This window comes from Ornithodoros turicata, chromosome 3, assembly GCF_037126465.1.
Source record: "Ornithodoros turicata isolate Travis chromosome 3, ASM3712646v1, whole genome shotgun sequence".
Taxonomy (NCBI): domain Eukaryota; kingdom Metazoa; phylum Arthropoda; class Arachnida; order Ixodida; family Argasidae; genus Ornithodoros; species Ornithodoros turicata.
Window position 1 is genome coordinate 5,614,986 of NC_088203.1, and position 26,335 is coordinate 5,641,320.

The 26,335-nt window shown below is 47.5% G+C and overlaps 1 protein-coding gene across 2 annotated transcripts in view; it reads left to right on the top strand.

Moving 5' to 3' along the window:
• Positions 1-26,335, top strand: part of LOC135387873 (diacylglycerol kinase theta-like) — a 63,547-nt gene that overhangs the window by 19,381 nt on the left and 17,831 nt on the right. For both annotated transcript variants that reach the window (XM_064617062.1, XM_064617061.1), the window contains exons 2-19: positions 3,074-3,153; positions 4,892-4,994; positions 5,076-5,164; positions 9,534-9,665; positions 10,155-10,332; positions 12,479-12,574; positions 12,650-12,744; positions 14,862-14,928; positions 15,003-15,144; positions 18,161-18,303; positions 18,379-18,443; positions 18,517-18,667; positions 22,363-22,547; positions 22,610-22,734; positions 22,798-23,055; positions 23,829-24,023; positions 24,554-24,709; positions 25,294-25,459. In XM_064617062.1, coding sequence (XP_064473132.1) covers positions 3,074-3,153; positions 4,892-4,994; positions 5,076-5,164; positions 9,534-9,665; positions 10,155-10,332; positions 12,479-12,574; positions 12,650-12,744; positions 14,862-14,928; positions 15,003-15,144; positions 18,161-18,303; positions 18,379-18,443; positions 18,517-18,667; positions 22,363-22,547; positions 22,610-22,734; positions 22,798-23,055; positions 23,829-24,023; positions 24,554-24,709; positions 25,294-25,459 — 2,426 coding nt within the window. The remainder of the gene's footprint in view (positions 1-3,073; positions 3,154-4,891; positions 4,995-5,075; positions 5,165-9,533; positions 9,666-10,154; positions 10,333-12,478; positions 12,575-12,649; positions 12,745-14,861; positions 14,929-15,002; positions 15,145-18,160; positions 18,304-18,378; positions 18,444-18,516; positions 18,668-22,362; positions 22,548-22,609; positions 22,735-22,797; positions 23,056-23,828; positions 24,024-24,553; positions 24,710-25,293; positions 25,460-26,335) is intronic.

The following is a 26,335-nucleotide window of genomic DNA, read 5'->3' on the forward strand; positions in this document are numbered from 1 at the left end:
ACATGGTAGCTCATTTCACCTTAGTTTATAAGTACATCGCAACGGCTCGGTAAGTCTTACGCGCAATCGTCATCACATCTTTGGAAGTTGTCAACAATACGAGGCTTTATGTGTAAAACTGCGCGTTTTACTGCGAGATTATCGGATAAAAATAATTACCGTGATCGAAAAACATCCAAAACGTCGTCCAGAAACAACAACCGCATTGTTTACAAACGGTTTGGCCGCCGATCACGGGCGCCGCCATCTTTAAGGTCACGTGTGCCTTGACGTTTGCTGTGACGTACGACCAGGACCTGTCCAGGATGCATTGCGTTCGCCCAGCACGCTTTCGTCTACGGAGCAATACATTGGATGCCACCCCTGTGTATATAGGCCTTGTCGCGTTACTCTCAAACCACCAGTCTCCGTGCGCTCCTTAGCCTCGTTCACAGGGACGACACACCAGGGGTGGACTGCCAAGATCGCCTCTTCCCATTGGGACGAATACAGAGTGCCGCGGTCTTTAATGGGTATGACTGACGATCGATAACGTAACATTCCATATAACTAGTCATCCAGTAAACATCCGAGTATCGTATCAAATGGTTGAAAGATCAAGGAAAAAGAAGATTGCTTGCTTATACCCCTGTCACACGAGCAGTCTTCAATGATCATTGAAACCAATGACCATTGGAAATGCGTGTAGTGACACCAAGCGTGTGACGTGTCAATTTCCCAAAGAGTATTGGTCTCAGTGTTCCCCGACAGGTTGACACGTTACACGAAAGGTGGCGCTACACGTATTTTCAATGACGATTGGTTTCAATGATCATTGAAGACTGCCCGTGTGATAGGGGTACTAGTTGTTCACGTGAGGAGCGCTGGCCGTTGCGATGACACACGTGCACAGTTCCTGTGACTACCTCGGGGTGGCAGCACTATTGGAGGCGCCCATTTCCTCGAATCGCGTTTTTCTGTATGTTCTCTTTTAACTGCTTATACAAGTAGTAGTATTTGTAATTTAACATTCAGTGTTTGTTAAGTCCCTCTGCTAATCTTGCGCCTCATTATTAGGACCATGCGGTTGGTCGTGAACGCTGTCACAAAAATAAAGTTCGGATGAGTTTAATTGGATGAGGGAGTGTGCCATTGTATTCTATCACATGTCCCGCTGTCCTGACACATGATTGTCAGGACAAAACATCGGAAATAATAAGACGGCTTTACGGCTGAGATAAAAACCGACCCAGCGGCACCCCCAAAATAGCTGGCGAACTTGGCAACTGAGTAGCTAAGTTTAGATTAAGTCTCTTTCTCTGGTACCAGCGAAGGGGATCTTTAGTGTGCTCTTCTTCGAGCAGTGTGGCAGTTAACCTGTCATCACACGTGCTTGAGACAACGGGCACGGAGCAGGTTTCTACGTGCGACAGAAAGGTGTTGTCTTTCAAGAGCTCAATCATGTGTGACTGTCGAAAGCTGAAAAAAGGGTTCCGCTTCTATTCTCAAATTTTGTTAATCAAATTTTGTAAATGTCTTCGATTGGGCGTATGCAAAAAAAAGGGGGTTCACTGTTATTGCTTCAACGGACGTGTGATGCCGTAGAACCAACGATTTAACGATGAACAACCGTTTTCGTTCTTCGAAGGGAAACCGGGATATTCTTATCCCAAAACTGTCACTTCTGTTTCCCGAACATGGCGATTGAAATGCGCGAATATTCCCAGTTATCCCTAGCGAAAGGCGCACTTTTAACCATCCGTTTTGTTATAATTATACATACCTTCAGTGGCGGAAACTTTTCTGTCGTCGGAGCTTCGTGATTGGTTTGCCACCCATGACATCATGTGTACTGACACGACATGTGACATGTAACGTCCTGTGTACATGTGACTTCCGCCACTAAATGCATATTGGGGGGAAAACGGCTTCGAAAAGAAACGCAGCTTCCGTCATTGAGTGGCGAAAACTTTTGTCGTCGGAGCTTCGTGATTGGTTGCGCCTGTGATGTCATGGCGACTCATCGAGAAGCTCCAACAACGGGAAGGTTTCCGCCGTTAAATGCATTTCGAAACGAGATGGCTGTGCAAACAAAATGATGCAACTTTCGTCATTGAGTGGCGGGAGCTTTTCTATTGTCGGAACTCCGTAGTTGGTTGAACCCACGGCGTGACGGGCAACCATCGCAGCGCGTCCGAAAAGAAAAAGTAAGGGTTTTCTCTTGCACCATACATATTTTTAACGTGGAATACCTGCTCGCGCTATCAATTTCCAGCGCTCAACAGTGAGTTCCGGAAGCGCTGCACAAAAGGGGAAACGGGATATACAGTGTACATGATGGAAAGTAATTGTTCTAGGGCTGGAATAACGTAAACAATAAATGAAATGAAATGAATGAGATACTGTTCAGATATAAAGTGTCCCTGTCAACGACAGCGGCATCTGTGCAGCAAACCCTGCAGGTTCCTGTCGAAGATTATTTCATCCCTCTGTTTCTGGAAACGCATGCGCTGTGCACTCTCTCCCAATGCCTATATAGGTTATCTCCGCTCGTGATAGTGAACTTAGAATCAGTCCTGATGTTCCGTCATGCACAATATATTCTAAACGATAATATGCGCGGAGGTGTCAGCCAGACATATACAAGATACTCAAAAATGTATTTAAGATAAGATAATAAATAGTGAGGTTAGAGTGTAATTAAGATAGAGTATAAATACATGAACCAAGCAAGATAATGGAAAGACGACATACAGAAAGTTTGAGAAGGAGATCCAAAATATGTAATTAGAGTATTGAGTAGAAAATACCATAAGATGTATTTTAAATAGAGTACAAATACACAAAACAAAAAGTATTGAGTAGAGTACCAAAATACCGCAAATTGTATTTAAAATACAGTATTTTAAATACAATACTCCAAATACGTACAAGTCTGGTGTCAGCGCGAATCTTGTGTTGTTCAACCTTTTGATGTTACTTTCTGGTATCACCTCTGATGTTGTCTGCAGCGGCGTTGTACAGAGCGGTTGCTGATGTTTTCAGACACAGAGAGAGAAGGAATGCTCATGTTTCACTTTCTCTCTCTTTCCAGTTTGTAATTTTGTAGTTCACGATCGATGCCTCAAGACTGTGGTTTCTCCATGTTCAACTATTGCAATCAATGTGATCAAAGTAAGTGTGCCACGAATAACTATCACTGATATGTGCTGTTCGTCTGTCACAAAGTTTCAGTGACGACGTCACTGTGACATTGAATGACATTATATGACGCGACTCTACCGAAGCTGGTTTGAGAAGTGTTTAGAAGATCGCTCGATGCAGCTCTCGACTAGCACTGCGTGCATTGCCAGGGTGTCTGCAAACCTGGAAAGCTGGGAATTATCGGGGAATTTTGATGTCAGGACTGGAAATGTCAGGGGATTTTCAGGGAATTTGGCAAACAAGGCAGTTGAAATCAGGGAAAATTGCAGACAAGTACTGTCACGATGCACAGTGAATCGCAAATGTTGATGAGTGGTTGAGCAGCCCTGCTCCAGCAATGTTGCCGCGAGTAGCAGTTCCCCAACACGACAAGCTCAGAGGCAGAAAGGGCAGTTTTACTAATTTCTCAATAAATGATCTGTTTTACGAAGGACCTGTATGAAAATGTAGCAGCAGGCACCAAATTCCCTTTTGTTTTGGCCAGTGAAAGCCTGGAAAAGTCATGGAATTTGAAGGCTACAGCTTAGTAGACACCCTGATTGCACACTTTGTGAAACTTATGGGTAGGAGAGCAAGTGAGTGAAAGTACGTGAGTAAGAATGTGAGGGTGCAACATTAAAGGGAACGTGGATTAAAGGGAACGGCCCAACTCCACCAAGATGCACAAACCCTGCTTCAGCCAATCACCGCAGACTAGTACGGCTAGTAGTGGCTTGTGGTGGCTCATCTCCAGAGCTACCGCCCCCAAAAAAGCTCGTCGTGATTTGCGGACTCTGAATGCCCTCGTCACGTGGTTTAAACACTTGGGCTTTGTTTACTCCATGCAGTATTGTATCTGCACGATACATAGGGAAGAGACATGACCTCTTTCCGCCGTGTACGTCGCGAGATGTTGCTCTGTCAATTATATTGAATGGGTAAGTGGTTACGAAAGACCTGTAAGAACCACATCGAACCCACATCTTCTGGATTACCGGTCCAGGGCTCTACCAATTGAGCTAAGCTAACACGCCTCTCCAGCGACTTTCGGGGTGCGTCATCTGAAGGGACGACAAACCAGCCACTCACTCTCACTCACCCTCCTTTCACTCTTCCATTTTTTGCTCACTCATACACACATTCATACGACGGAAATCGACGCAAGCGGCACCTGTTGAACAAGAGAGAAACTGATGTTCTGAGGCTGGAACAACATAGAAGGGACAGATACAAACATATGTTGTTCCAGCCTCAGAACATCAGTTTCTGTCTTAATCCTCTACCCGAGAAACGTCATCATGACGTTAGTAGAGAGACTGAAACCGAAACAAATCAGAAGGGGAAGGCTGAGGTTTCACGAATAGGCACTTGTTCGCTGCCTCCTATTGAAAGAAAAGTAGGACCGAAGGTCGCGTCCCTTTCAGGGACCATCGTATAATCCCCTCAAGACCGTGCCTTTCGGGTGCGATCTTGTTCCCCCCATAGCTTCGAGCGTATAGTTCAACTCTACCAAATTGGTGGCGCTGTAGAACACTATGACGTCATTTGTTTACAAACAGCGAGAGGTCTATGCCTCGGATATGTTCGCGTGAAAGTCGTGGTGCCAGCTCGGAGTAACGGTCCAACGCCTCGCAGGCCTCTCTCGTCAGCTTTCTTTGCGGCACACTTTACGGCTATATGTTACGAATGCATGCATGTAAACTTGGCTGGAAAATGTTATTCGTTTCAGAACCCTGTGCCCCATTGTTGGACGGAAGCTGGTCATCTGAAGAGGAAATTTTGTAACGTCTGTCGGAAACGAATAGAAGACAACTGTGCGGTTCGATGTGAAGGTGAGCTAAGCGGGTCCCTGGATGAAAAAAAACAAAAAAAAACAAGTCGTGTCGTTCTTATTTTTTTCCTTTCTCTCGCAGTTTGTGAATACTGTGTACATTTGGAGTGCCAAGACTTCAGTGTTGCGGACTGCAAGCAGTGCGCAACCTTTGCTCCGAGTAGGAATAAAGTGAGTACAAACTGTACGGGAAAGGTGTATCCTTCCTGCCCTCTATAGGGAGAGTTTCGATCTTTTGCCGCCAGAAGCCTCCACTGGTGGGAACTGCGTCACGATGCTGCCTTTCTGAAGTACACATGAACCGTAGCCTCCCAAACAGGGTGTCTTATTAATTTTTAGTCGCACACACGCAAAACACAATGTCAGCAGCATATACATACCGTTTTTTGAAGTTGAGTTTTCTCGGCCAGCCGGGTCATCCTTTCGAAGATTATATACTTCTACAGGGTGTTACCCTATAAAAGTCTACCCGCGCCGGCATGCCGTGCTCGCCAATTACTCAATGCAGGCGGTACAATGTGTTGCCTACGTATAAAACTCATAAGGACATTCCATCATGGTAAATATCGAAGTGATTGAGCACCGTAACGCAAAGTTATAACGCAAAACGTGAGGTTCCCTAGTCAAAACAGCCAAGATGGCGCCTCTCAGTTAACAGACGACATCTCTTTTGGGTGTCGTCTGCTGAGTATGCGTCGGCATTTTTCGTTCCTCACGTTGCTTAGTTCTGAGCAAAATACGACAGTTACACGAAAGCGAAATGAAAACTGCAGTTCCATCCGGCTGGCAGGATATGCGACACGTTGTCGTGTGGGGAGCAGCATGTCAAGTGCGCTTCTCAACGCCGCCATCTTGTTTGTTTTGACTATGGGAATTGCACGTTTTGAGTTTTAACTTCGTGCTGCGGCACTCAATCACTTTGAAATTTACCAAGATTAATTGTCCTTATGAGCTTTATATAAAGATCGCACAATGTGCCACCTGCATTGAGTAATTGGCGAATACGGCATGGCGGCACGGGTAGACTTTTATAGGGTAACACCCTGTATGACAAATCACCAATCAACTAAAATCCATTAACTCTTTAGTTTCGGTTTCGGTTTTCGGGTAAAAGTGGGATAGCAATATGGGAGACAACGCTCTTTGAATGCCATTCTGTATTTTTTTTAAATCCGTGAAGTAGCATATGTTTATGAGCACGTACGTTGAAATATCGCTTGCTGAATTTTACTATGCAAATGAGGGAGCGATGGATATGATCGGTGCTAGAGTCACTTAATAAGCTTCGCTTCAGAGTATCGACACTGAGGTCCAAGGGAGAGCAGGAGCGCCATTTTGTTTCCGCACAACACCGGTACTACCCCCAGTTAAGGATCAAAGAAGGCTTACATCATGCTCGCTGTGGGAAAGAGAAGCGTATATATGATTGTTGTGCGATAATCCATGTATTGTCTACCATAGCGTCCCGAGGATGTCAGAGCCAGTGCCGTGTATGCCAAAGGGAGTTTGGCCATTAGGAGGAGCCTAAAAAAGAGGCTCGACCTGTCAATCGAACTTAGGCGCATGTAATTGGTTACCGTCTTCTATGGGGGCTGCCATGACACCAAATTTTCTCCAAGATGGAGGATGGTGCTTGGAACGGCGAAGAGGAGATTTCGTGTCAAAAAATTTTCACAGACTACTTTAATTTCATACTGTGAGTATATATCCTCATGTACGCATCTGCAAAATCAGCTTCAACTTACGCTCCGCCACCATTATTAACGTGAAAATGGGATGTTTCGTCGCTAACGTTAGGTCTAGTTAAGATCGTGATACCAGGAAAATAGCAATAAGGACGACCCTTATACGTAGGATTTTACATTATATAATTGCATTTTATTTATACATCTTTGCTCATTTTTGATTCGATCTATAGTTACATTACGTGATATAAAACTTCATACCGGCTGTCGTCTGCTACGAAGAAGCGGTTGTACCGCCATCCTAGCCAATCACTTCTGCCAGCAACCATTTCTGCAATTCTGAGCCTTCCCAACATGCCTCTCTCCGTGCAGATGGCGTCGATAAAAGTGGGTGCAAAATCCGTCGTTTTGGTCCGTCACCAGTGATATCCGTTTCAATCCGAATCAATCGAGTTTCTACAAAATGGTGGCACCCAGTAAATAAAGGTGAGGTATAAGTACTGGATGGATGTAATAATAGATAACTGTATTTCGACCTGTGATTGGCTAGATACCTCAAAAAGTGGGTGGAGCCTCGGGTATAGGCAGGTCCCATTAATGGCCAGACTCCCTAATTGGCATACACGGCACTGGTCAGGGCGAGCTCAAGGCCCTCAGCCTCGATGAGCTGCTTGCAAGAGAAAGGAACATTTCACCCGCTCACGATAGATGGCGTCGTTCGCTAAAGTGCGCGTGCGCGTGGCTACCTTGGCGCGGAAACTAGGTGGCGCATGCTCGTTCTTGGAACTCAGTGTCGATACTCTGAAGCGAAACTTATTTGGTGTCTCTAGTCGGTGCTGATTTGCTGGACAGAGCAACCGCTTTGCGGCCTAGATGGGCCTCCGTCGGAGAAGGTCATGCGCTCCTGAGGCGCGCGGTTACGGTTTCGGCTCATTTACATAAAATTCGGCGATGAATGTTTCAACGGACGTGCGCATTTCAGGATTTAAAAAGAAAAATGGAATGGCTTTGCACGAGGATTGTCTCCTATTCTGCTATCTCGCTTTTGCCCGGGATCTCCTAATTACAAAGAGTTAATTAATGAATTTTAGTTAATTTGTCATCTTGCACTTGCATACTCTCTTCGAGAAGGTGTCCGTCTGGGCCGTATAGCTCAAGTGCAAGAACGACACCAACGCTGTTCTCATATATATATATATATATATATATACAGGGTGTTACCCTATAAAAGTCTACCCGTGCCGCCATGCCGTATTCGCCAATTACTCAATGCAGGTGGCACACTGTGCGATCTTTATATAAAGCTCATAAGGACATTTAATCTTGGTAAATTTCAAAGTGATTGAGTGCCGCAGCACGAAGTTATAACTCAAAACGTGCAATTCCCATAGTCAAAACAAACAAGATGGCGGCGTTGAGAAGAGCACTTGACATGCTGCTTCCCACACGACAACGTGACGCATATCCTGCCAGCCGGATGGAACTGCAGTTTTCATTTCGCTTTCGTGTAACTGTCGTATTTTGCTCAGAAGTAAGCAACGTGAGGAACGAAAAATGCCGACGCATACTCAGCAGACGACACCCAAAAGGGATGTCGTCTGCTAACTGAGAGGCGCCATCTTGGCTGTTTTGACTACGGGAGCCTCACGTTTTGCGCTATAACTTTGCGTTACGGTGCTCAATCACTTCGATATTTAACATGATGGAATGTCCTTATGAGTTTGATACGTAGGCAACACATTGTACCGCCTGCATTGAGTAATTGGCGAGCACGGCATGCCGGCGCGGGTAGACTTTTATAGGGTAACACCCTGTATATCTTTTTTTTTTGTAAAAATCCTGTAAATGATATTTAAAAAAACGACCACTATATAATACGAGTGTATATACACGAATTCACTTTTCGATGTATCGGGAGGCTTGCTTGATTTCGCTGCACTAGTTCTGGAAAGTTCGTGCAGTGCCGGTACAGAACAGTTCAAGTGCAGCTCCGACACTCCGTGATCGGTTCGAAAACGAATGACAGAGTACATGGGCCTTGTCGGCAGTGTTCTGCTCTTTGTGCTGTCGCCGTTGGTTTTCGTTTTTAAGTGCTTCTTTTCCATGTTAAACGTGTATACTGTTGGAAAAAAAATTTGCAAACGCCCATGACGTCCTTTCTTGCGCCGTCGACCGTCGTTACTGTTCGCTCGACGTAGTTGCACTCTTACTACACCTCCTATCCTGCAAGGACGTGGACTGGCCGTGAACTCGTCAAGAACTAGACGCGAACTTCTACAAGGCAAAGAGGAAAGCGCACAACAGTGCGCGGTATTTGAACAAAGAAAAACTTTGTCGCGACTTGCGCCCCCATATATTCTTTTCTTTATCATCATCATCATCAGACCTGTTCACCCAATGCGGAAACATACGTGATGTTGAAAAATGGTCGAGATTCTTGTTGCACCAAGGAATAGTGTGTTGTAAAAAAAAAAAAAAAAATGATTGCATGTTTTGGCATTGTGCCACGCGTTCTCGAGCCGTGGCGTTATAAGGCTATCACATGATCATTTGGTGTCACGTGGTGGTCGGTCCTAGAAGTCATGGACGGAGCTACACGATGGTTGGCCTTACAAAGCTATCGCCTCTATTTGTCGGATACGACGCTGTGATCCAAAATGGCTGCCTTCGCACCGCCCGTCCTGTGACGTCAAATGACGTGGCACAAAATAGGCCCCTCCCAATGGCCAAACTCTCCCTATACGCGGCTCTACTTCCTGCTGTGAACTTGCGCCACCTGTCGGAGGCGTGTTTGCATGGTCTCAAAGTTGTCTCGTAGCGCACTCACTGAAATGTCACGAATGTCACTGTTGCAGCCGTCGGTGATCCAGTTCCACCACTGGCGAGAGGGAAACTTACCTGCCAATTCCAAGTGCCAGCACTGCAAGAAGACCTGTTGGTCCGCAGAATGTCTGGCTGGCATGCGTTGCGAGTGGTGTGGCACAACAGTAAGGCTTTGCACCTTTTACTAACGCCCATACTCGACCATATCGATTAATGAAAATCCAAAAGGGCTGCCAGGTACACGATCCGCCATATCGATTAATCGCATGCGATCCTTTTGGCAGACGTCGTAGCATTCAGAAATTTGGCCCTACCACAAAATGTCGGCCTTTCTTTCCACAAGTCGGCTTCACCTAAAGCTTGCGTGCGCTAGGAGAAGCCTGCTTTACAATTTATATCGCACACGCGTCGGCAGTTCTTATCGGCGTGCGATACGATACTGTATTAGGTTACATCCGTTGAAAGTTTGTTATAGTTTGAATCTGGATAATTTACTGCGTTTAGTAAATTCGCACTTGAAAGAAATGGATCGTATTCGGTACTTTCGCTATACGTACGCTCCACGACAGTGTTACACACCGCATCGTTACCACACAAAGTATGCTTTTCAATGCTGTAAAGCAGTGGCTGAAATCGCTTATACTTGTGCGCAGGCCCATGCGACGTGCTACCGCAACCTGAGTCAAGAGTGCAACTTTGGCTGCCTGGCAAGCATCATGCTGCCTCCCGTGGCCGTCAGCATTCCACGCACCGATGTGCCTCTGGAGACCATCATCGGAGTGGAGATGCGCAGACGCGAAACCATGGCTCGTTCCACGTACCCCAGCATAGGTCAGAACGCACTTTCTTTCATGGGTTGAAAGTTGTTTAAAGGCGACGGTCGTATCCGGAAACCCATCTATGAAACCCATATGCCCACTATGGCCGACAGTCTAATTGTCTTTTTTTTTTCTTCTCTCGTTCGAAAAGAGCTTAGGTATTAAATAATCACATTTTAAGCATCAGCGCTGCTTCAGAGTCCCCAGTGACGTGACGTCATTTCCTAACCGGAGGAGGAGTGGAAGGGCAGCGCTCTGAGGGGAAAGGATAACTCTGTGAGACGGCCGCGGCATTCCTGTTCTCAAGGTCGCTCCCTCATTGGTACCGAGGGTGTGACTAGGAGTCACTAAATAAGCTTCGCTTCAGAGTATCGACACTGGGGTCCAAGCAGGTCCCCCAAACTCACCTCGGAAAAGCGTGCAACGAAGAAGGCCGCCACTAGATACCCCACTGTTGCCGTTCCGGATCACTTCAGCGCGCTAAGTTTAGCGGCAAAATGTTTTTGTTGTTTCTGCGAATGAATCTAGTCTTTATATGTCCAAATAAGACGCGTATAACAACTTTCTCTGTCGTGTTTCACTTTTTGGTCCCGTTTTTAAACGTATTGAGCGATCGGAAGGATCTAGTGCACGGCTGCGTGCATCACATAGCGTACCTGTCGCACCAGGCGCCGCAGGCGCTGCAGTCGTCCATTTCTCCTTCGGTGACTTGGCCTGGCTTGGATTGTGCTTCAACTGGATCTTTAGCGCGCTACAATCCACGCAAGCCAACGTCTGGTAACAATGGGGTATCTAAGGGCGGCCTCCGGCATTGCACGCATCGGGATAGGAACAAATACATGGGAAAATGGCGACCTTGGGGGACCTGGGTCCAAGGGAGAGCAGGAGCGCCATCTTGGTTCCGCACCACACCGGTATCATCCCCATTTGAGGATCAAAGACGGCTAACTTAATGCTCCCTGTGGGACTAAGAAGCGTGTATGATTGTTGCGCGATAATCCATGTATTGTCAACAAGAGCGTCCCGAGGATGTCAAGGTGAGCTCAAGGCCGTCAACTGCTGTTTGCAAACGAAAGGAACATTTCACCCGCGCACGACAGGTGGCATTATGCGCTAACGTGCGGAGTGCGCGTGCGTGTGGGTAGCGTGGCGCGGAAACAAAATGGCGCGTGCTCGCTCTTGGAACTCAGTGTCGATACTCTGAAGCGTAGCCCATTTAGTGACTTTATAGGTGTGACGATTTCTAGTTTTTTCCGGCAGGGAATTCCGGCATGCTCTCATCATCCGGCGTCTGCTCTAGTCCTGTATTCCATCGAATAACAGTCGGACTACGCCACTATTCCGTGCGCGATTTTCGTTCCCTGCTCAGCGGTACACGTTAAAATAAAATGACACTACAGTTTCTATATCGAGTGGAAAGGGTGCGGCCGTCTCTTTAAACGGCCCATTATCCAACCAGCATAGTGATGTACTAAAAGTGCGTGCAAGTGCTTGCGGGTGCAGAGGTATGCGCTATCAATCAATGTTTTTATTATTATTATTATTATTATTATTATTATTATTATTATCGTTATTCATGGGCATATATCTGCGAAATGATACACCACACTGGTAAGACACCTGCCCGGCACCCCCGTGCACTTGAACTTTCCCTACAGTGTGCTGCTGAACTCTGCACTCAAACGGCAATAGTATTTATTTCATTTCGCGTTATAAAACAACGCTATTCGGAAGCTCGATATGCGAAATATAACTATACCGGCGAACATTACGTGTTTCTAGAAGTTTTTCGAAGGACTCGCAAGTTTCGGTTTCGCGAAGCGATACGTGACGTCATCACGCTCGTCTGCGTTCGTCTCCTAGCAATGGCGTAGTCCTTTTCTTCGAACGCGCCTGTCCGGTGCGCGTTGCAAGAGGAATAAAAGTTGCGACCTGGAGTCGGAAAAAACGGCATTGAATGTGGTTGTGCTCGTGGAGCAACAATGTTGCCAAACGGTGTCACCGTGTCGTCTGCGAAAGCAACAGTAAGCCTATGCGGCAAAGAGTACGATAATTTACCGATAGATGTCGTTTGCTGAACCGCTTTGCTTTAGGTGGCGTTTGTGGCGACATTCACTGCCAATGCGAATTGTTTGAACGGCTTCCATTTGTAATTGCAGCAAGAAGCATATCGGAAGAATTCTCATCAACAGGGGACCTCAAAAGCAAAGAATTCGACGATTATCCATCACCAAAAGAAAAAGACAAAGATGAAGGTTTGTATTTTTGTTTTTCTTTTTTCCTTCACGCACTTTCTCGTCCTTTCATTGTACTTATTTCTTGTATTTCAGAAATAATCAAAGTATATGACGGTAATGCCTCTATGAAGCGAAGGATGTTTAGGACAATCACCGTTTCACGAAATGCGACGAGGGAACAAATCATCGTGAGTCTTCCTTCCCCCTTTTTTTCTCCCTTTCCTTCTGTCGTTGTGATCGTTCGCGTGTACGTCACGCTACTTCTCGATGAAAGATCACCCTGCGGATGACGCCAAGCCATTTTCACGGGGATTAACCAAAGGGGTTGTGGCACCTTGACGCATGTGATCCATGTGATGGCGAGATACAAACCCTCGAACACGCCTCCGCGTCCAGCACTGACGTCAGAGGTGCACGTGACCTCTCTCTCGCGGCCTCCTTACTGGCAGATGCCGACCGTTATGAGAGGCCCGCATGAGTTTTCCATTATCATTATTCTTTAACTTTTTTTTAAAAATAACTCCAGGGTCCGACGGACTGAATTTTCGTACTGTTCTTTGATTGAAACAGGACCTATACTATTTTATAGCGGCCATGTTATTTGCACTCTTTCCCAGCGCCACATGTGGAAGCATCGCTCCGTTTATTGTTTCCTCAATTGCTACAAAACATTGAGCTTCAGCTTACCTTAAAATTTCTGCTGAACGGAACATGTCCCACAAGAGACGTGTTATTGCTAAAGTTGTAAATTGACTATCATTATCATTATTCCATAGAGAAAGAGCGTTTTCATGAGTGTTGTTGCTGTCGTCTGCTACGACCCACGGCCAATGGCTACGGTCGTAAGTCAGCTTCCGCACGTTCGAAATTCAAATTTCTTTTATCCAGTCATAATGGAGATCTCACGGGCTGATGTGTAGCGTCCCTACACTCTGAGAAAAAAAATGAGTAAAATGGGGAGTAATTGCAGCTTCTAGTCCCCTAGACTGCAATTACTCCCCATTTTGGTCCCCTAACCCCGACATTTACTCCCCAGGACTGCAATTTGTCACTGAACTTCACAAATGGTCTTCCGAATGCAACAGTCTATGGAAATATGTGCTCTTGCTCAATTTGATGTCATAAGGCTGTATTACTCAGCCATGTTAGCAATTTTCAACTCCTACAAAGTAAGAAACAGTTAGCGCTTCTTTCTTCGCAAATTGTGCCCTATGTAAGTCGTAAGATTTTATATCACTCGACATATCACTGTTGGCTGTTTGATTCGAAGTATTTTCATACATGCACACGAATTTTGTTCCTGAGACTCTTAGAACAGAACGTGAAATGCAGTCTCCACTCAGTGACATTCATTTACTCCCGTGCATTTACTCCCGAAAAGGGACTACTTTTTGTGGCAATGCATTTACTCCCCAAAAGGAGTAAAATCACTCCTTTTTTCTTAGAGTGTACCAGATCGTGCGGACAGACTCCTGCGTAGGAGTTGCAGGTTACGACATGGTCGCAGGTCGTGGGTTGAGCGAATGTTCCGCGAAGAAGGGAGGCGAACCAATTCGTTCCTCGAGCCATACTGACCCCGTAGGCCCATTACGGCTGATGACGATGATATTCCGCAGTCATCAGGACAAAAGCTGGTCCACTGCGCGTTTAGAGAATGTCTCACCAAGAGAGCCCGGGCGCAGCTGACTATCACCGTGCTTCAAGGACGAAGAGCCCGCTTCTATCCTCCATCCGTTGAGGGCATCCTTTTCTTTTTCCGCGATAAACTTGAACAGCGAATAAAGAGTGCAGTGTATATGAAAATTTCTGTGCAACGAAGGAAGGTGTAATCGAATGAACTCGCGGGATGTTTGGCGCAAAGCTGTAACGGACTTCGGCAGTTCTGGACTTGGTCTTCCTGTGGCGGACCGGGTCCGTGTCTTTGTTTAACGGCAGAGACGCGCCTGACCTGACTTGGTCCTTTTTTAAAGTGTGCAGGCCTGGCAGTGCCGAAAACCAACGGACCGTACCTTCCCCCTACATAACCCCCACCCCACCCCACCCTGTGTCAGTCTCTACGTTCTTCGGGGTCCTCCTAGCAGCCTCCTGCTGACTATTCAACGTAGTCGTGTTCATATACTGTTAATCCTCGTATTATCCGTTAATACAGCGAGAAAGATAAACCATGCGTGATTAAGATACATCCAGTACAGCCCATAGTAGTTGTATTGTGGTCGAGTGATCGACAATAGCGACGCGCTCTATTTTAGTGATGACGACGGGGGGTGGTCACGTGATGTGCTCACATTTCACATAAATTTTGCAGGGTGCTGCACTACGGGCATTCCATATCTCCGGTGATCCGAAACATTACTGCATCACTGACGTTTACGGTAACGTGGGCTTTTATCCTATCCAGTCGTTGTTTGTGACGTAACCGACTAACGAGTGTCCTGCTCGTTCGCAGATCCCAATGAGAAAGAACTCGGGGATTTTATGCCGGTGCAAAGCCTCACCAGGAGAGAGGGAAAACGACCGGCCATATTTCTCAGGTATCGACCTCCGAACCCAGACCAGGGCTTTATCAAAGTGTTCCCGGGAAAATTGAGGTAAATATGATTATTGTTTCTTTGTGACGAATGAGTCTGGTGGGAAGTGCTAGAAAATGAAAGTACCGTATTTTCACGCGTATTAGCCGCGGTTTATGCGCGATTTTTTTTTCTCACGGGCGCCCTGCGGCTTATCCACCGGTGCGGCTTATCTGATGACTATTTTTTCCTGGTATTTTCCCCATACGCCGATTTTAACGAAAGGGCCGACAGTGTCTCTGGAACAGCACTGCCCTGCCGATGCACGAACAGTGCGTAACAGGGACGGGTCCACATTCGAGTAGATTGATCTTCCTGGTGCATTCCCCCAAGCAGATTTAAGGAAAGTGGTGACAGTGATTCACGTCTTCTGGAAGATCACTGACCCATCAGTCGACGAAAAACACCCGACAAGGGCACAATCCGATCTTGGTAGAACTCCAGAACTGACCTCCTCTGTTGTACACTGTGCCGATCCCGGAGTATGGACCACAGGGTTTATGGCCTTCTCTATGGTCTCCTTTGTCGCACAAATCAGTCGTCTCGTATTGCCCGCGGCTTATCTGCGGGTGCGGCTTATCTGCCAGAAAATTTTCAAAACGTCCCAAAAAACGCGTCCTGCGGCTTATCTGCGGTGCGGCCTATACGCGTGAAATTACGGTAATACGAAATAATGGGTGACATTGGGGGAAGTCGAAAGTAATAGGTGACGCGGGGATTACGAAAGTAATGGGTGATGTAGGCAGCACGAACGGAATAGGTGACGTAGACTTACGGAAGTTTTTGGGTGATATAGGCAATACAAAAGTAATGGATCGCCCCGGAAAATGAAAGTAATAGGTGGTGTAGATGTGCGGACTGGATGGGTGACTTGGAGAGCGAAAATGACGGGTGATGTAGGCAACACTGAAGCAATAGGTGACGTAAATATGCGGAACGGACGGGCGTATACGGAAGCAGCGTGTGATGTAGGCAATACAAAAGTAACGGATTGCCCGGGAAAATGAAAGTAATAGGTGATGTAGATGGGTGACATAAGAAAGTGAGAGTAGCTTGTGGCGTAGGGAGTACGAAAATAATGGATTGTCTTGAAAGGTGGGTGTAATAGCTGACTTAGTTACAAAAGCGGGTGACGTATTGAGTACCAACCGCTGCTGCGTGTTCTGCAAGGAACAAAATGGCTCTCGCGAAAGAAGGACGGGAGCAAGTGACCTGCAGGGGGCGCGCGCGAGGCCTCTGTTCCGCACACCTTTCAAAAACCTCCTACTCGTGGAAAGAGCGCATCGGAGAATGAGGGAGCGTCGAGGCTATGACGTAGCGTGCTTCCCTGGCACGTGACTCGTGACGTAAAGCCGTCGCCGCACTTAACTATAAGCGCGCGATCGTGTGGCCTGCAGCAAAGCCGTTTACCAGGAGAGTTTGGCCAATCTGTGATCTTTTGTCGCCCGGAGATGGGGAGCCGCCGTGACGTCAGAGTCGTCATCGCTCCGCCCACTTGACCGGAATGAAGGGCGAGCCGCGGCGGCGCGAGGGGATTTCAAGGCTGTGCCTCTGCTCCAAAATGGTGCCACTGGCCTTGGCTCCGCCCATCGTGTGACGTCAAATGGCGCGCTTTGAGACAGGCTCCTCCCAATGGCCAAACTCTCCTAATAAATGCCCGTGGCCCGCAGAGGAGTCAGCGCCGCCAAGCGTTGACGCTAGGTGGGAGACATTAGGCGCGGGGAACAGTGTCTCGAACCCAGCTCCAACACGTGGTGGCGCTGGCGTCTCTGCGGGCCACGCGATCGCTCGTTACGGTTAAATGTGGCGATGGCTTTACAAGCAGTGCACGCAGCGCGCGAGCTGAGAAGAAAGGCGCGGCGGGGACTTCCCTACGTCACGGGAGGAACGTGTCGGCTGTCCAGGGGTGTTTTCTCAGACTATTTTTGTAACTTTGATTGCGCAGTAACAATACAGCTCCCGATGGACAGTTTGACAGATGAGACAGGGTTTAGAGCCACGTTAGATGTCACCTCATTGCACCTTCGAGGGAAATATACAGTGAACCCTCGTTAATGTGACCCCCGATAATCTGACATATACGCGCTTTACGACCATACTCCTGGGGAACAATGCAGTGAAGCCTCTGCAAATCCCTTCCGTTAATATGACAATTCCGCATTATGACCAAAATTTTCGGGAACGACCATGGTCATAATAACGAGGGTTCACTGTATCGACACGACTTCCAGTCTTCCAGAGCCACCACTCCCGGGGACGACCCCCAACACCAGCGGTGTAGAACCTTCGCTATAGTGCATGTGGGAGTGGGAAAGCTACGGGCAAATGCTCACCCCTACGAATACCCCCCCCCCCCACCCCCGAAATATTTCTCCGGATGTGTCACTGCTCTGTACCTTGAAGAGCGTGCCCTGCGCCTTGATGGCATAATAAATAAATAAGGGTGACGTAAGAAAGCGGTGCTGATGGGCGATATATTGAATGCGAGCGCAACTGTTGACCTAGGGAATCGAAAGTAGCGACGGACTAAGCGAAGTGAAAGTCACTGTTGACGTAGGACAAGATGACGTGTTGCCGAGTATTCCACAGGATTAGTAATCGTTCCGCCTATTGACCTTCAGGCTCACCCGAGGTCGCTTCGTCGTTTCAGAGAGGTCCCATTTTTAGACATGAGTGTTCCCTCTGCTCGTTTACAGCCAGGGGGCGCCAACGTGTACGATTATACAGAGCCGTTTATGAAGAGAGTTTGGCCATTCTGTGATCTTTTTTGCCGCCGTGACGTCAGAGCGGTCGTGACTCCGCCCACTTGACCGGGATGAAAGGCGAACTGCGCGGCAGCGCGTGGGGATTTCAAGGCGATAGCTCTGATCCAAAATGGTGCCACTGGTCTTGGCACCGCCCATCGTGTGACGTCAAATGGCGCGCTTTGAGACAGGCTCCTCCCAATCGCCAAACTCACCCAATAAACGGCTGTGTGATTATAAATAAAGTGCATAAGTGTCATGTGTCATAAGTGCCATGTTGTTCCCACTCTTAGGGCGGGTGATATCTACCGGGTGATCCCCGTCACGAGCGATACTAGCGTTGAAGAAATTATGATTCAAGGCCTGGAAAAGTTTGGCCTTGATTCCTCGGACATGAACAAGTTTCGACTCTCTGAAGTCACCTTAGACAAAGGATGTGAGTTTGGCTCAGTGTTCCACCCGTATAACGCCATATGCGCGCATAAAAAAAAAACGGAATTCTTCCTTCCAGCGGTGCATGAAAGAGTAATGGACAATCAAGAAAGTCCGTGGGAGTTACTTAGGAATATTGCGAGGGTAAGGGAGGAAACCGAGAATGGGAGTGTGATCGTAGCGGTGTGCGTGTAACGGTCGGAATGTTTGCTTTCAGGAATCTATAAGGCAAAAGGACCTTACCAGGTTTTACCTTCAGCAGAAAGAGGATTGTTACAGTTCCAGTGTTGCCCTCTTCGTTGGAAACCTTCCGCCAAACCTATCACAAAGACAGTACGAGAAAATCTTAGTAGACCTTTTAGGAAAACGTAAGTACCTTTTCATTGTTGGCCTCAACTGGTTCGTGAAGAGTTTTTTCTCCGTGCTTTTGAGGCACCCTCGAAGCACTGTCGTCCCCCGTGAACGTAGATATCGCATGATAGGGCGCAAGGGTAAAGCGTGAACCGTATGGCCCGAAAAGCGTCCGAATTCTTTCCGAACCGAATTCGGGACCGAACTTTTTTCGGAGAACAGAATTTCGGGCCGAATTCGACCCGATCTGGTCAAGCCAGATTTCTCCTCCGAAATGGGAAGTGACGCCAACCGAAAAAGTACACTCTTAAAAATGAACTTCACCACATAACACTCTCCCAGCCAACCATCATCCGGAATGACAACGTTCTCGTCCCTGATTCGTTGAAAACGGGAGGCGGAGCCTATTCTGTGCCGTGCATAATGAGCACAAAATAGGCTCCTCCTCCCGTTTTCAGCAAATCTAGGGCGAGAACGTTGTCATTCGGGATGATGGTTGGCTAGGAGCGTGCTATGTGGTGAAGTTCATTTTTAAGAGTGTAGAAGCATCCAATGGCTATTCAGCCGGAAGGAGAACCATAGCAACGATGACGTAGCAATCTGGTCGACTGTTGCCGTGTGTGCGACTTCTACCCCTGTGAATACAGGGATTATCTCATTGAGCTGGATGGTTGAAAGGCGATGTTCCCCAAGGCCAGAAGTCTTCGGCCGAAATTCGGGTAGCATTTCCGTAGCATGCGGTGATGCACAGAAAAAAGTTCGGTCCCGATTTCGGTTCGGACAGTTTTTCGTGCCATGCGGTTCACGCTTAAGCAGAGAGAAGAAAAGGTTACCGCGTCGAAACAGACACGAGAGCGTGCTGAAAAGTTCTCGTCCCGAACCACTTCCAGAAGCTATACGAAAGCGAACTTGTCATCGTAAACACAAAAAGCGAGACGAAGAAGAAAATCGTAGGCTTGTAACACAATTGATGGATCGATCAATCAACGCTTCGGCGTTCATTTTTATGGTACCAATGTGGGGGGATGTAGACATTGCTTCCAGCACCATGCAGCGGAGATTTCCGGCGCTCGTCAAAACAAACCCCGGGTGGTTGAAATTATCCGCAGCCCTACCCTGCGTCGCGTGCAACATGTCGCCACACATACAGGGTGTTACCCTATAAAAGTCTACCCGTGCCGCCATGCCGTATCCGCCAATTACTCAATGCAGGTGGCACATTGTGCGATCTTTATATAAAGCTCACAAGGACAATTAATCTTGGTAAATTTCAAAGTGATTGAGTGCCGCAGCACGAAGTTATAACTCAAAACGTGCAATTCCCATAGTCAAAACAAACAAGATGGCGGCGTTGAGAAGAGCACTTGACATGCTGCTCCCCACACGACAACGTGTCGCATATCCTGCCAGCCGGATGGAACTGCAGTTTTCATTTCGCTTTCCTGTAACTGTCCTATTTTGCTCAGAACTAAGCAACGTGAGGAACGAAAAATGCCGACGCATACTCAGCAGACGACACCCAAAAGGGATGTCGTCTGCTAACTGAGAGGCGCCATCTTGGCTGTTTTGACTACGGGAACCTCACGTTTTGCGCTATAACTTTGCGTTACGGTGCTCAATCACTTCGATATTTACCATGATGGAATGTCCTTATGTGTTTTATACGCAGGCAACACATTGTACCGCCTGCATTGAGTAAATGGCGAGCACGGCATGCCGGCGCGGGTAGACTTTTATAGGGTAACACCCTGTACACGCAGACAGTGGTTGCGTATAATACGCACTGCCATTACCATTTATCCATTTGTGCCTTGGGCTATATCACCAGAACCATTTCTACTATACGAGCGTGAAATTTTCAAAGGTTGAACTTCAGGCTGTCATGATGTTCCTCGGAAGGGTGGAAAAACGAGTTGGTCGGAGTTTCTGTTCATGCGGAAGAAAACTCGGCTAAACTACGGCAACGGTAGCGGGAGGCGGCCGACGATGTTGGGCAATGTCCGATATCGGGTTAGATCAAGTTAGAATAGCGTAGCCTTACTTAACTTACTGTAGTGAGGTTAGGTTAGAGTATCGAAGCCACCGTACTTTGTGAGGCCAGCTTTCACCGTGGACGTCGGAAAATCACGGGGATCTCCAATGGTGTCAACACACCGAAATTGTTGAATGTGTCCATGCCCTCATTTTGGCAGATGGGCGAATCTCGGCTAAAAGGACTGCGGAGACCTTAGGCATTTCCAGAGTATATGCATTGGGTTTGTAATTCATGTAGAGTTGCGTATGCGGAATCTGTGAGCCAAGCGGGTGCCGAAATGGTCGAATGCCGTTGAGGAACAACGCCGAATGGATGCGTCCAAGTCGATTTTGCAGCATTTCGAGCATTCTGTAGTTACACTTTTCTTGAGCGACTTGTTACATTTTATGAAATATGGTTGTATCACTATGATCCTAAGACAACACATCTGTCCATGACCGTGAGAACGATCCGGGTTCGCCGAGGCCGAAGACCATCGAGAAGGTCATAGCCACGGTTTTTTCTGGGACGAGGGAAGTGTTTTGATGACTGACTCTCCAGATGAGTGAAACATACTGCTGTACTACTGTAAGCTCGCTCTCCCTGTTAAAGGAGGCTGTGAAAGAAAAACGTCGCGGGAAGCCGCGGAAAGAGATTATCCTTTTTCAGGAAAATGCACCAGCTCACAGAGCAAGCAAGACGGTGCAGGTTCTGAAGGACTTGAATGCATTGAGCATCCGCCATACTTGCCGGATCTTACCCCACCGAACTGTTTTTTTTTTTTTTTTCAACACTGAAAAAGTTTGAAAGGGAAGAGATTCTCGGAGGTGACTGGAAGAGCCCAAGCATGCTTCGGAGAGCAGACGTCAGATTTCTTTTTCCCACTGGTTAAAGAAGCTTCAGGAACGATGTGCCAAGCGCTTTGAACTACGAGATGAACATGCCGACTTGTAATAAAGGTTTATGACTCTAGGTCGCGTTCTTCCTTATCGAGCCAATAACTTTTCAGCACCCCCTCCCCCGTATATCTGCCTCAGGACTTAGTGTATGCTGTCAGGCGAAAGAACGCAAGGGATGAGACCTCTGGAAAGCGTTCGTTGCTTTGTGGCTGTTTGCGCTTTTGAATAGGTCATGGGTAAACCTACGTTCCCACTGCAGGGCGTGCGCTCTCGGAGCGGCGAACGGAGAACAGCGAGAGTGTCCCCACCAAGGTTCCTCGTACTCTGGCGATAAACCGACGAGAGCGGGGGAAGCGAGACTTCCACGCACGCTATGAGGCAATCGTTTGTTTTCATGCGTCACGGATCCTCGTGTTGCTCTTCGCTTTCATTGGTTGGTTATTGCCGTCCATCGTCGTCAGTCGCTCAAGGAGCAAGTGCTTGGACGGCGCCAGAGAACGGCCCTCCGGCGTCCTCCAAGTGACGTCCCTGCCGTTGCGGGCGCCGTTCCGGGCACCCGCCCAGTAGTGGGAACACGCCTCAACACATGTAGCTGAGGCACACACACATATCGTAGCGCAATCTCTCGACTCACGTACGGGCCCTTTCACACTGCCACGTTTGTCTTTGTTCACACTGCTCCATTTGTGTTTGCCCACACATCTGTCCCACTGCTTCTTGACACTACCAGTTTACATGTACTTCACGTCTTCTTCAACGCGGACTTGTTAAAAAGATGATTTTTTTTCCCCTTTTGTAGCTTATAAATTCAAGCAAATAGGCCCAATCTACTACGAGTATGGTTCCCTTATCGTCACCTACGACAATGCAGACATAGCAGTGAAAGCTTTTTACATGCTGAGGGAGTCCAGCTTCGAAGACAAGAGCCTTCTAGTTCTCCTCCTCCCCAATACCATTCCAGAGATGATTCCAGAGGGTGTCAGGGTAAGTCCTCAGTGTGACGGGCTAGGACTGCCTAGGTCTAATGGCCATTGCCGCCGTCGTAGCCGCTGCTGGTATTCGTCAACGTGAAGAGCGGAGGTTGTCAAGGCTTGGAGCTCATCACGTCTTTCAGGAAGATGCTGAATCCCTACCAGGTGTACGACCTGGAGAACAGTGGACCACTACCTGGGTACGTTTAGTAACTATCACAGTAGTAATTACGGGTTCCAAGAAGGGGACTATTGGGATGCAGTCTGTACGTGTTCCGTCACGTCCGGGACTACAAGATCCTCGTGTGTGGCGGCGACGGCACGGTGGGGTGGGTACTGCAGTGCCTGGACAACGTGGGGCAAGACTCGGAGTGCCAGTCCCCGCCGTGCGCCATTGTGCCCCTGGGCACAGGAAACGACCTGGCGCGCGTGCTACGCTGGGGTCCCGGTTACACAGGTGGCGAGGACCCCCTCACCCTGCTCAAGGACGTCATCGACGCGGAGGAAATTCGCCTTGACCGGTTAGTGGGCTTACTCCGCGCCACTTTAAAGGCGCAGCGCGGGACTGAAAAGAACAAAGTCTGTTTTCCATCGTGGTTGAACCTCTATAGCTTTTTCCGTGCAAGAAAGTCAGAGTCTAGCGCGTCCTGTGATTGTATGCAGTCGACGCTCGACCCCAACGCGCGCGTGTCAGTTAGTGACTCTAGTGTCAGTCTAACGGCACGAAATCCCAACGAGATGTTCCGTGGCAGGGAAATATGGACAAAGACATCGCGTTCTCTACGAAACCTTAACTGAGTTATTCTACCGGATAAATTATATATCCTGCTGGTGCCGCTCCTATAGTTTCGTTCTTCGGCGCATTACTTGTCGCGACGTAGCGCGGGGCGCCGTGCTTAGCATGAGGTTCAGGCGCTTAAGTGACGTCAACCAGGAAGGTCGTAGTGTCAAAGTCACGCGAGACTGTGCACAGCGAAGTGCTGCCGGAGAGATCCCGCCAATTGCGCTGCGTTATGTCCATAGCGGACGAATTTGCCCTATAGCCAATAAGAGATAGAGATAATAGAGAACACACACCTCTTCGCCGTCATAGTGAGCTGAGACTTGAGAGGCCTTCACCGCGTTGCGTAATTATACCGCTCCAGCGTATTTAAACTGCGCTGTAATACGTCGCTCGACATAAATGTTTTGTACGCTCCCTCATTTTTAAGCAATCTAAACGTCACTTCTTTTTCGTGCGTCTGCCGACTAAAACACGACACATCCATTCACTTCAGCCGTGTTTCATCCGCAGATGGACAGTGGTGTTCCACTCGGACGAAAAACCCGAAGAAAAGCCTGGCTCTCTGACCAATAGTTCAGGTTCCACTTCGGAAGACAGCACCGCCATCTTTGTCATGAACAACTATTTTGGAATTGGTATCGATGCAGACCTATGCCTTGATTTCCACAATGCTCGTGAAGAAAATCCTAACAAGTTCAATAGCAGGTAAGCTACACGCTACCATGTGATAGTGACGTTACGATGATGCGATCTTCGAATGACGGGCGTAAAAATGGAAGGCGGGTAAATCGCTTAATGCGGGATATCGTACTGCATGGGAAATCGCACGAAGTGGGATGTCGTATTAAATGGGAAATCGTATAGAGCAGAGTATCGTACTAAACGGGAAATCGTATAAAGCGGCGCATCGTGATAAACGGAAAATCGTATTAACCGGAAATCGTATAGAGCGAAGTACCGTGATAAACGGGAAATCGTATTAACCGGAAATCGTATAAAGCGGCGCATCGTGATAAATGGAAAATCGTATTAACCGCACATCGTATAAAGCGGGGAATACAGGAAGTAGTCTAAAGCAGGAAATCATGTTAACCAGAAACTTGTATGACAGAGGAATAAACTACAACCTGGACATGCAAAGATATCGTGTCTCGTGTGACACCGAATCATCTGAGAGCGAATCACCATTTCCCATGGTGATGTGTACTGTTTAACGAAGTATGCTTCACGCGCAGGCTCCACAACAAAGGAGTATACGTGAAAATGGGCCTTCGCAAAATGGTGAGCCGGAAGACTTGGAAGGATCTGCAGAAGGAAATCCGGCTAGAAGTAGATGGGAAAGTCATTGACCTTCCACCTGTAGAGGGCATCATAATCCTCAACATTCTCAGGTGAGCATTTACACATAATGGGACTCTTAATTCGTGACAGCCATTCACAGCTTTGAAGGTTTTACCATTTGCCACCTCATAGTTGCTTGCACGTTGCTGTCGTGTTCAAGGTTAGTAAGATAGATAGAGTAAGGAATAAACTTTGAAACGCTCGCTTTGGTAATACGGTGTTCTAGATCAAGGCGCAGTATAATTAAAATTTACCTTAAAAATGCTGGAATGGAAAGGAGTATGACCAAAATGAAATCCAATTGCTACGTGTAATTCACTGCATAAACTATTCAAATGTTTGCCAATGAGATTTTAAGCATAACAAAGAATAATTCATCGGCATTTGCTCTTTTAGTTTTAACTTGGGATCTTCAGTAGAAGTAAACAAATGTTTTTGGTCTGTTTTTTTTTTCTTTTTTTGAGCTTCCGTTGAAATTTACAGCCAGTCAATATCCAAAGTTGTGGAGGATGTCTACTGGATGTCGATCTGATCACATATGCGGTGAAGGGTTGGTGTACGTCCCAGAAAAAAAATATACGATACCTTTGCACGCAGAGGCGGTGGTGACGACCCCCGTTCGTTTTTATTTCAGTTGGGGTTCCGGTGCAAACCCGTGGGGTCCCGAGAAAGAAGACGTCTTTTCTAAGCCTACGCACTACGACGGGATGTTGGAAATCGTCGGTGTTACGGGCGTCGTGCATATGGGACAGATTCAGAGCGGACTTAGGAGCGCCATACGCATCGCACAAGGAGGCCATGTGAGTATACTGGGGGGGGGGGGGGGGGGCGTCGTAGTACTACGAGGCAGTTTGTGGACGGTCCCTTATACCCCTGCCACACGTACACTCTTCAATGTTCATTGAAACCAATCGTCATTGAACACGCGCGTGGCGCCACCAAGCGTGTAAAGTGTCAACTTCGCAAAAAGCATGGGATGCAATGCTTCCTGAAAGGTTGACACGTTACATCCTAGATGGCGCTACGCGCCTGTTCAATGGCGATTGGTTTCAATGTTCATTGAAGTGTGCACGTGTGGCGGGGGTATTAGTTGCGGGACCTGGACTTTCCAGTCTTTCTGTTACGGGTCAACAGTATGGTATGAGTAAGGCCCCCTGGTTTTTCTGCTGCGGCAAATTCAAAATTCTGCGGCACCGACTCGTAAATTCCGAAATTTTTTTCCGCTGCAAGCAGTCGACGGCTGCTGGAAATGGGAAACACTTTATTTTCTTGGATAATATGAGAACAATAATATTTTATAAAATTACAGATTGAAAGGACTGTTGTGGCTCAGCATTACATATACATGATATCTTGTGTTCTCCCGTGACAAAGACAAAGGTTTGTCAGGTGCAATGATTTTAAATACCTGCTGAAAGATCTTTCAGCATCTACAGAGTTTATAGGAACTTTATGGAAGATTATAAGAAGGAGCTTACAATACATGCCCTGTGAAAGATACGGGGGCAGGTTTTTGTTTCTCGACTGTAGGCATCATTTAAAGGCAAACTCCAAGACATCAAATAAAAAGTCCCCCACTGCCACCGCTAAACTGAACGCGGGAGGGACGCAGCCCCCTTCCTCAGGCAAAGTATGCACAGTAAACTAACGCTGTCTTAAGCTAAACTACAATCTGA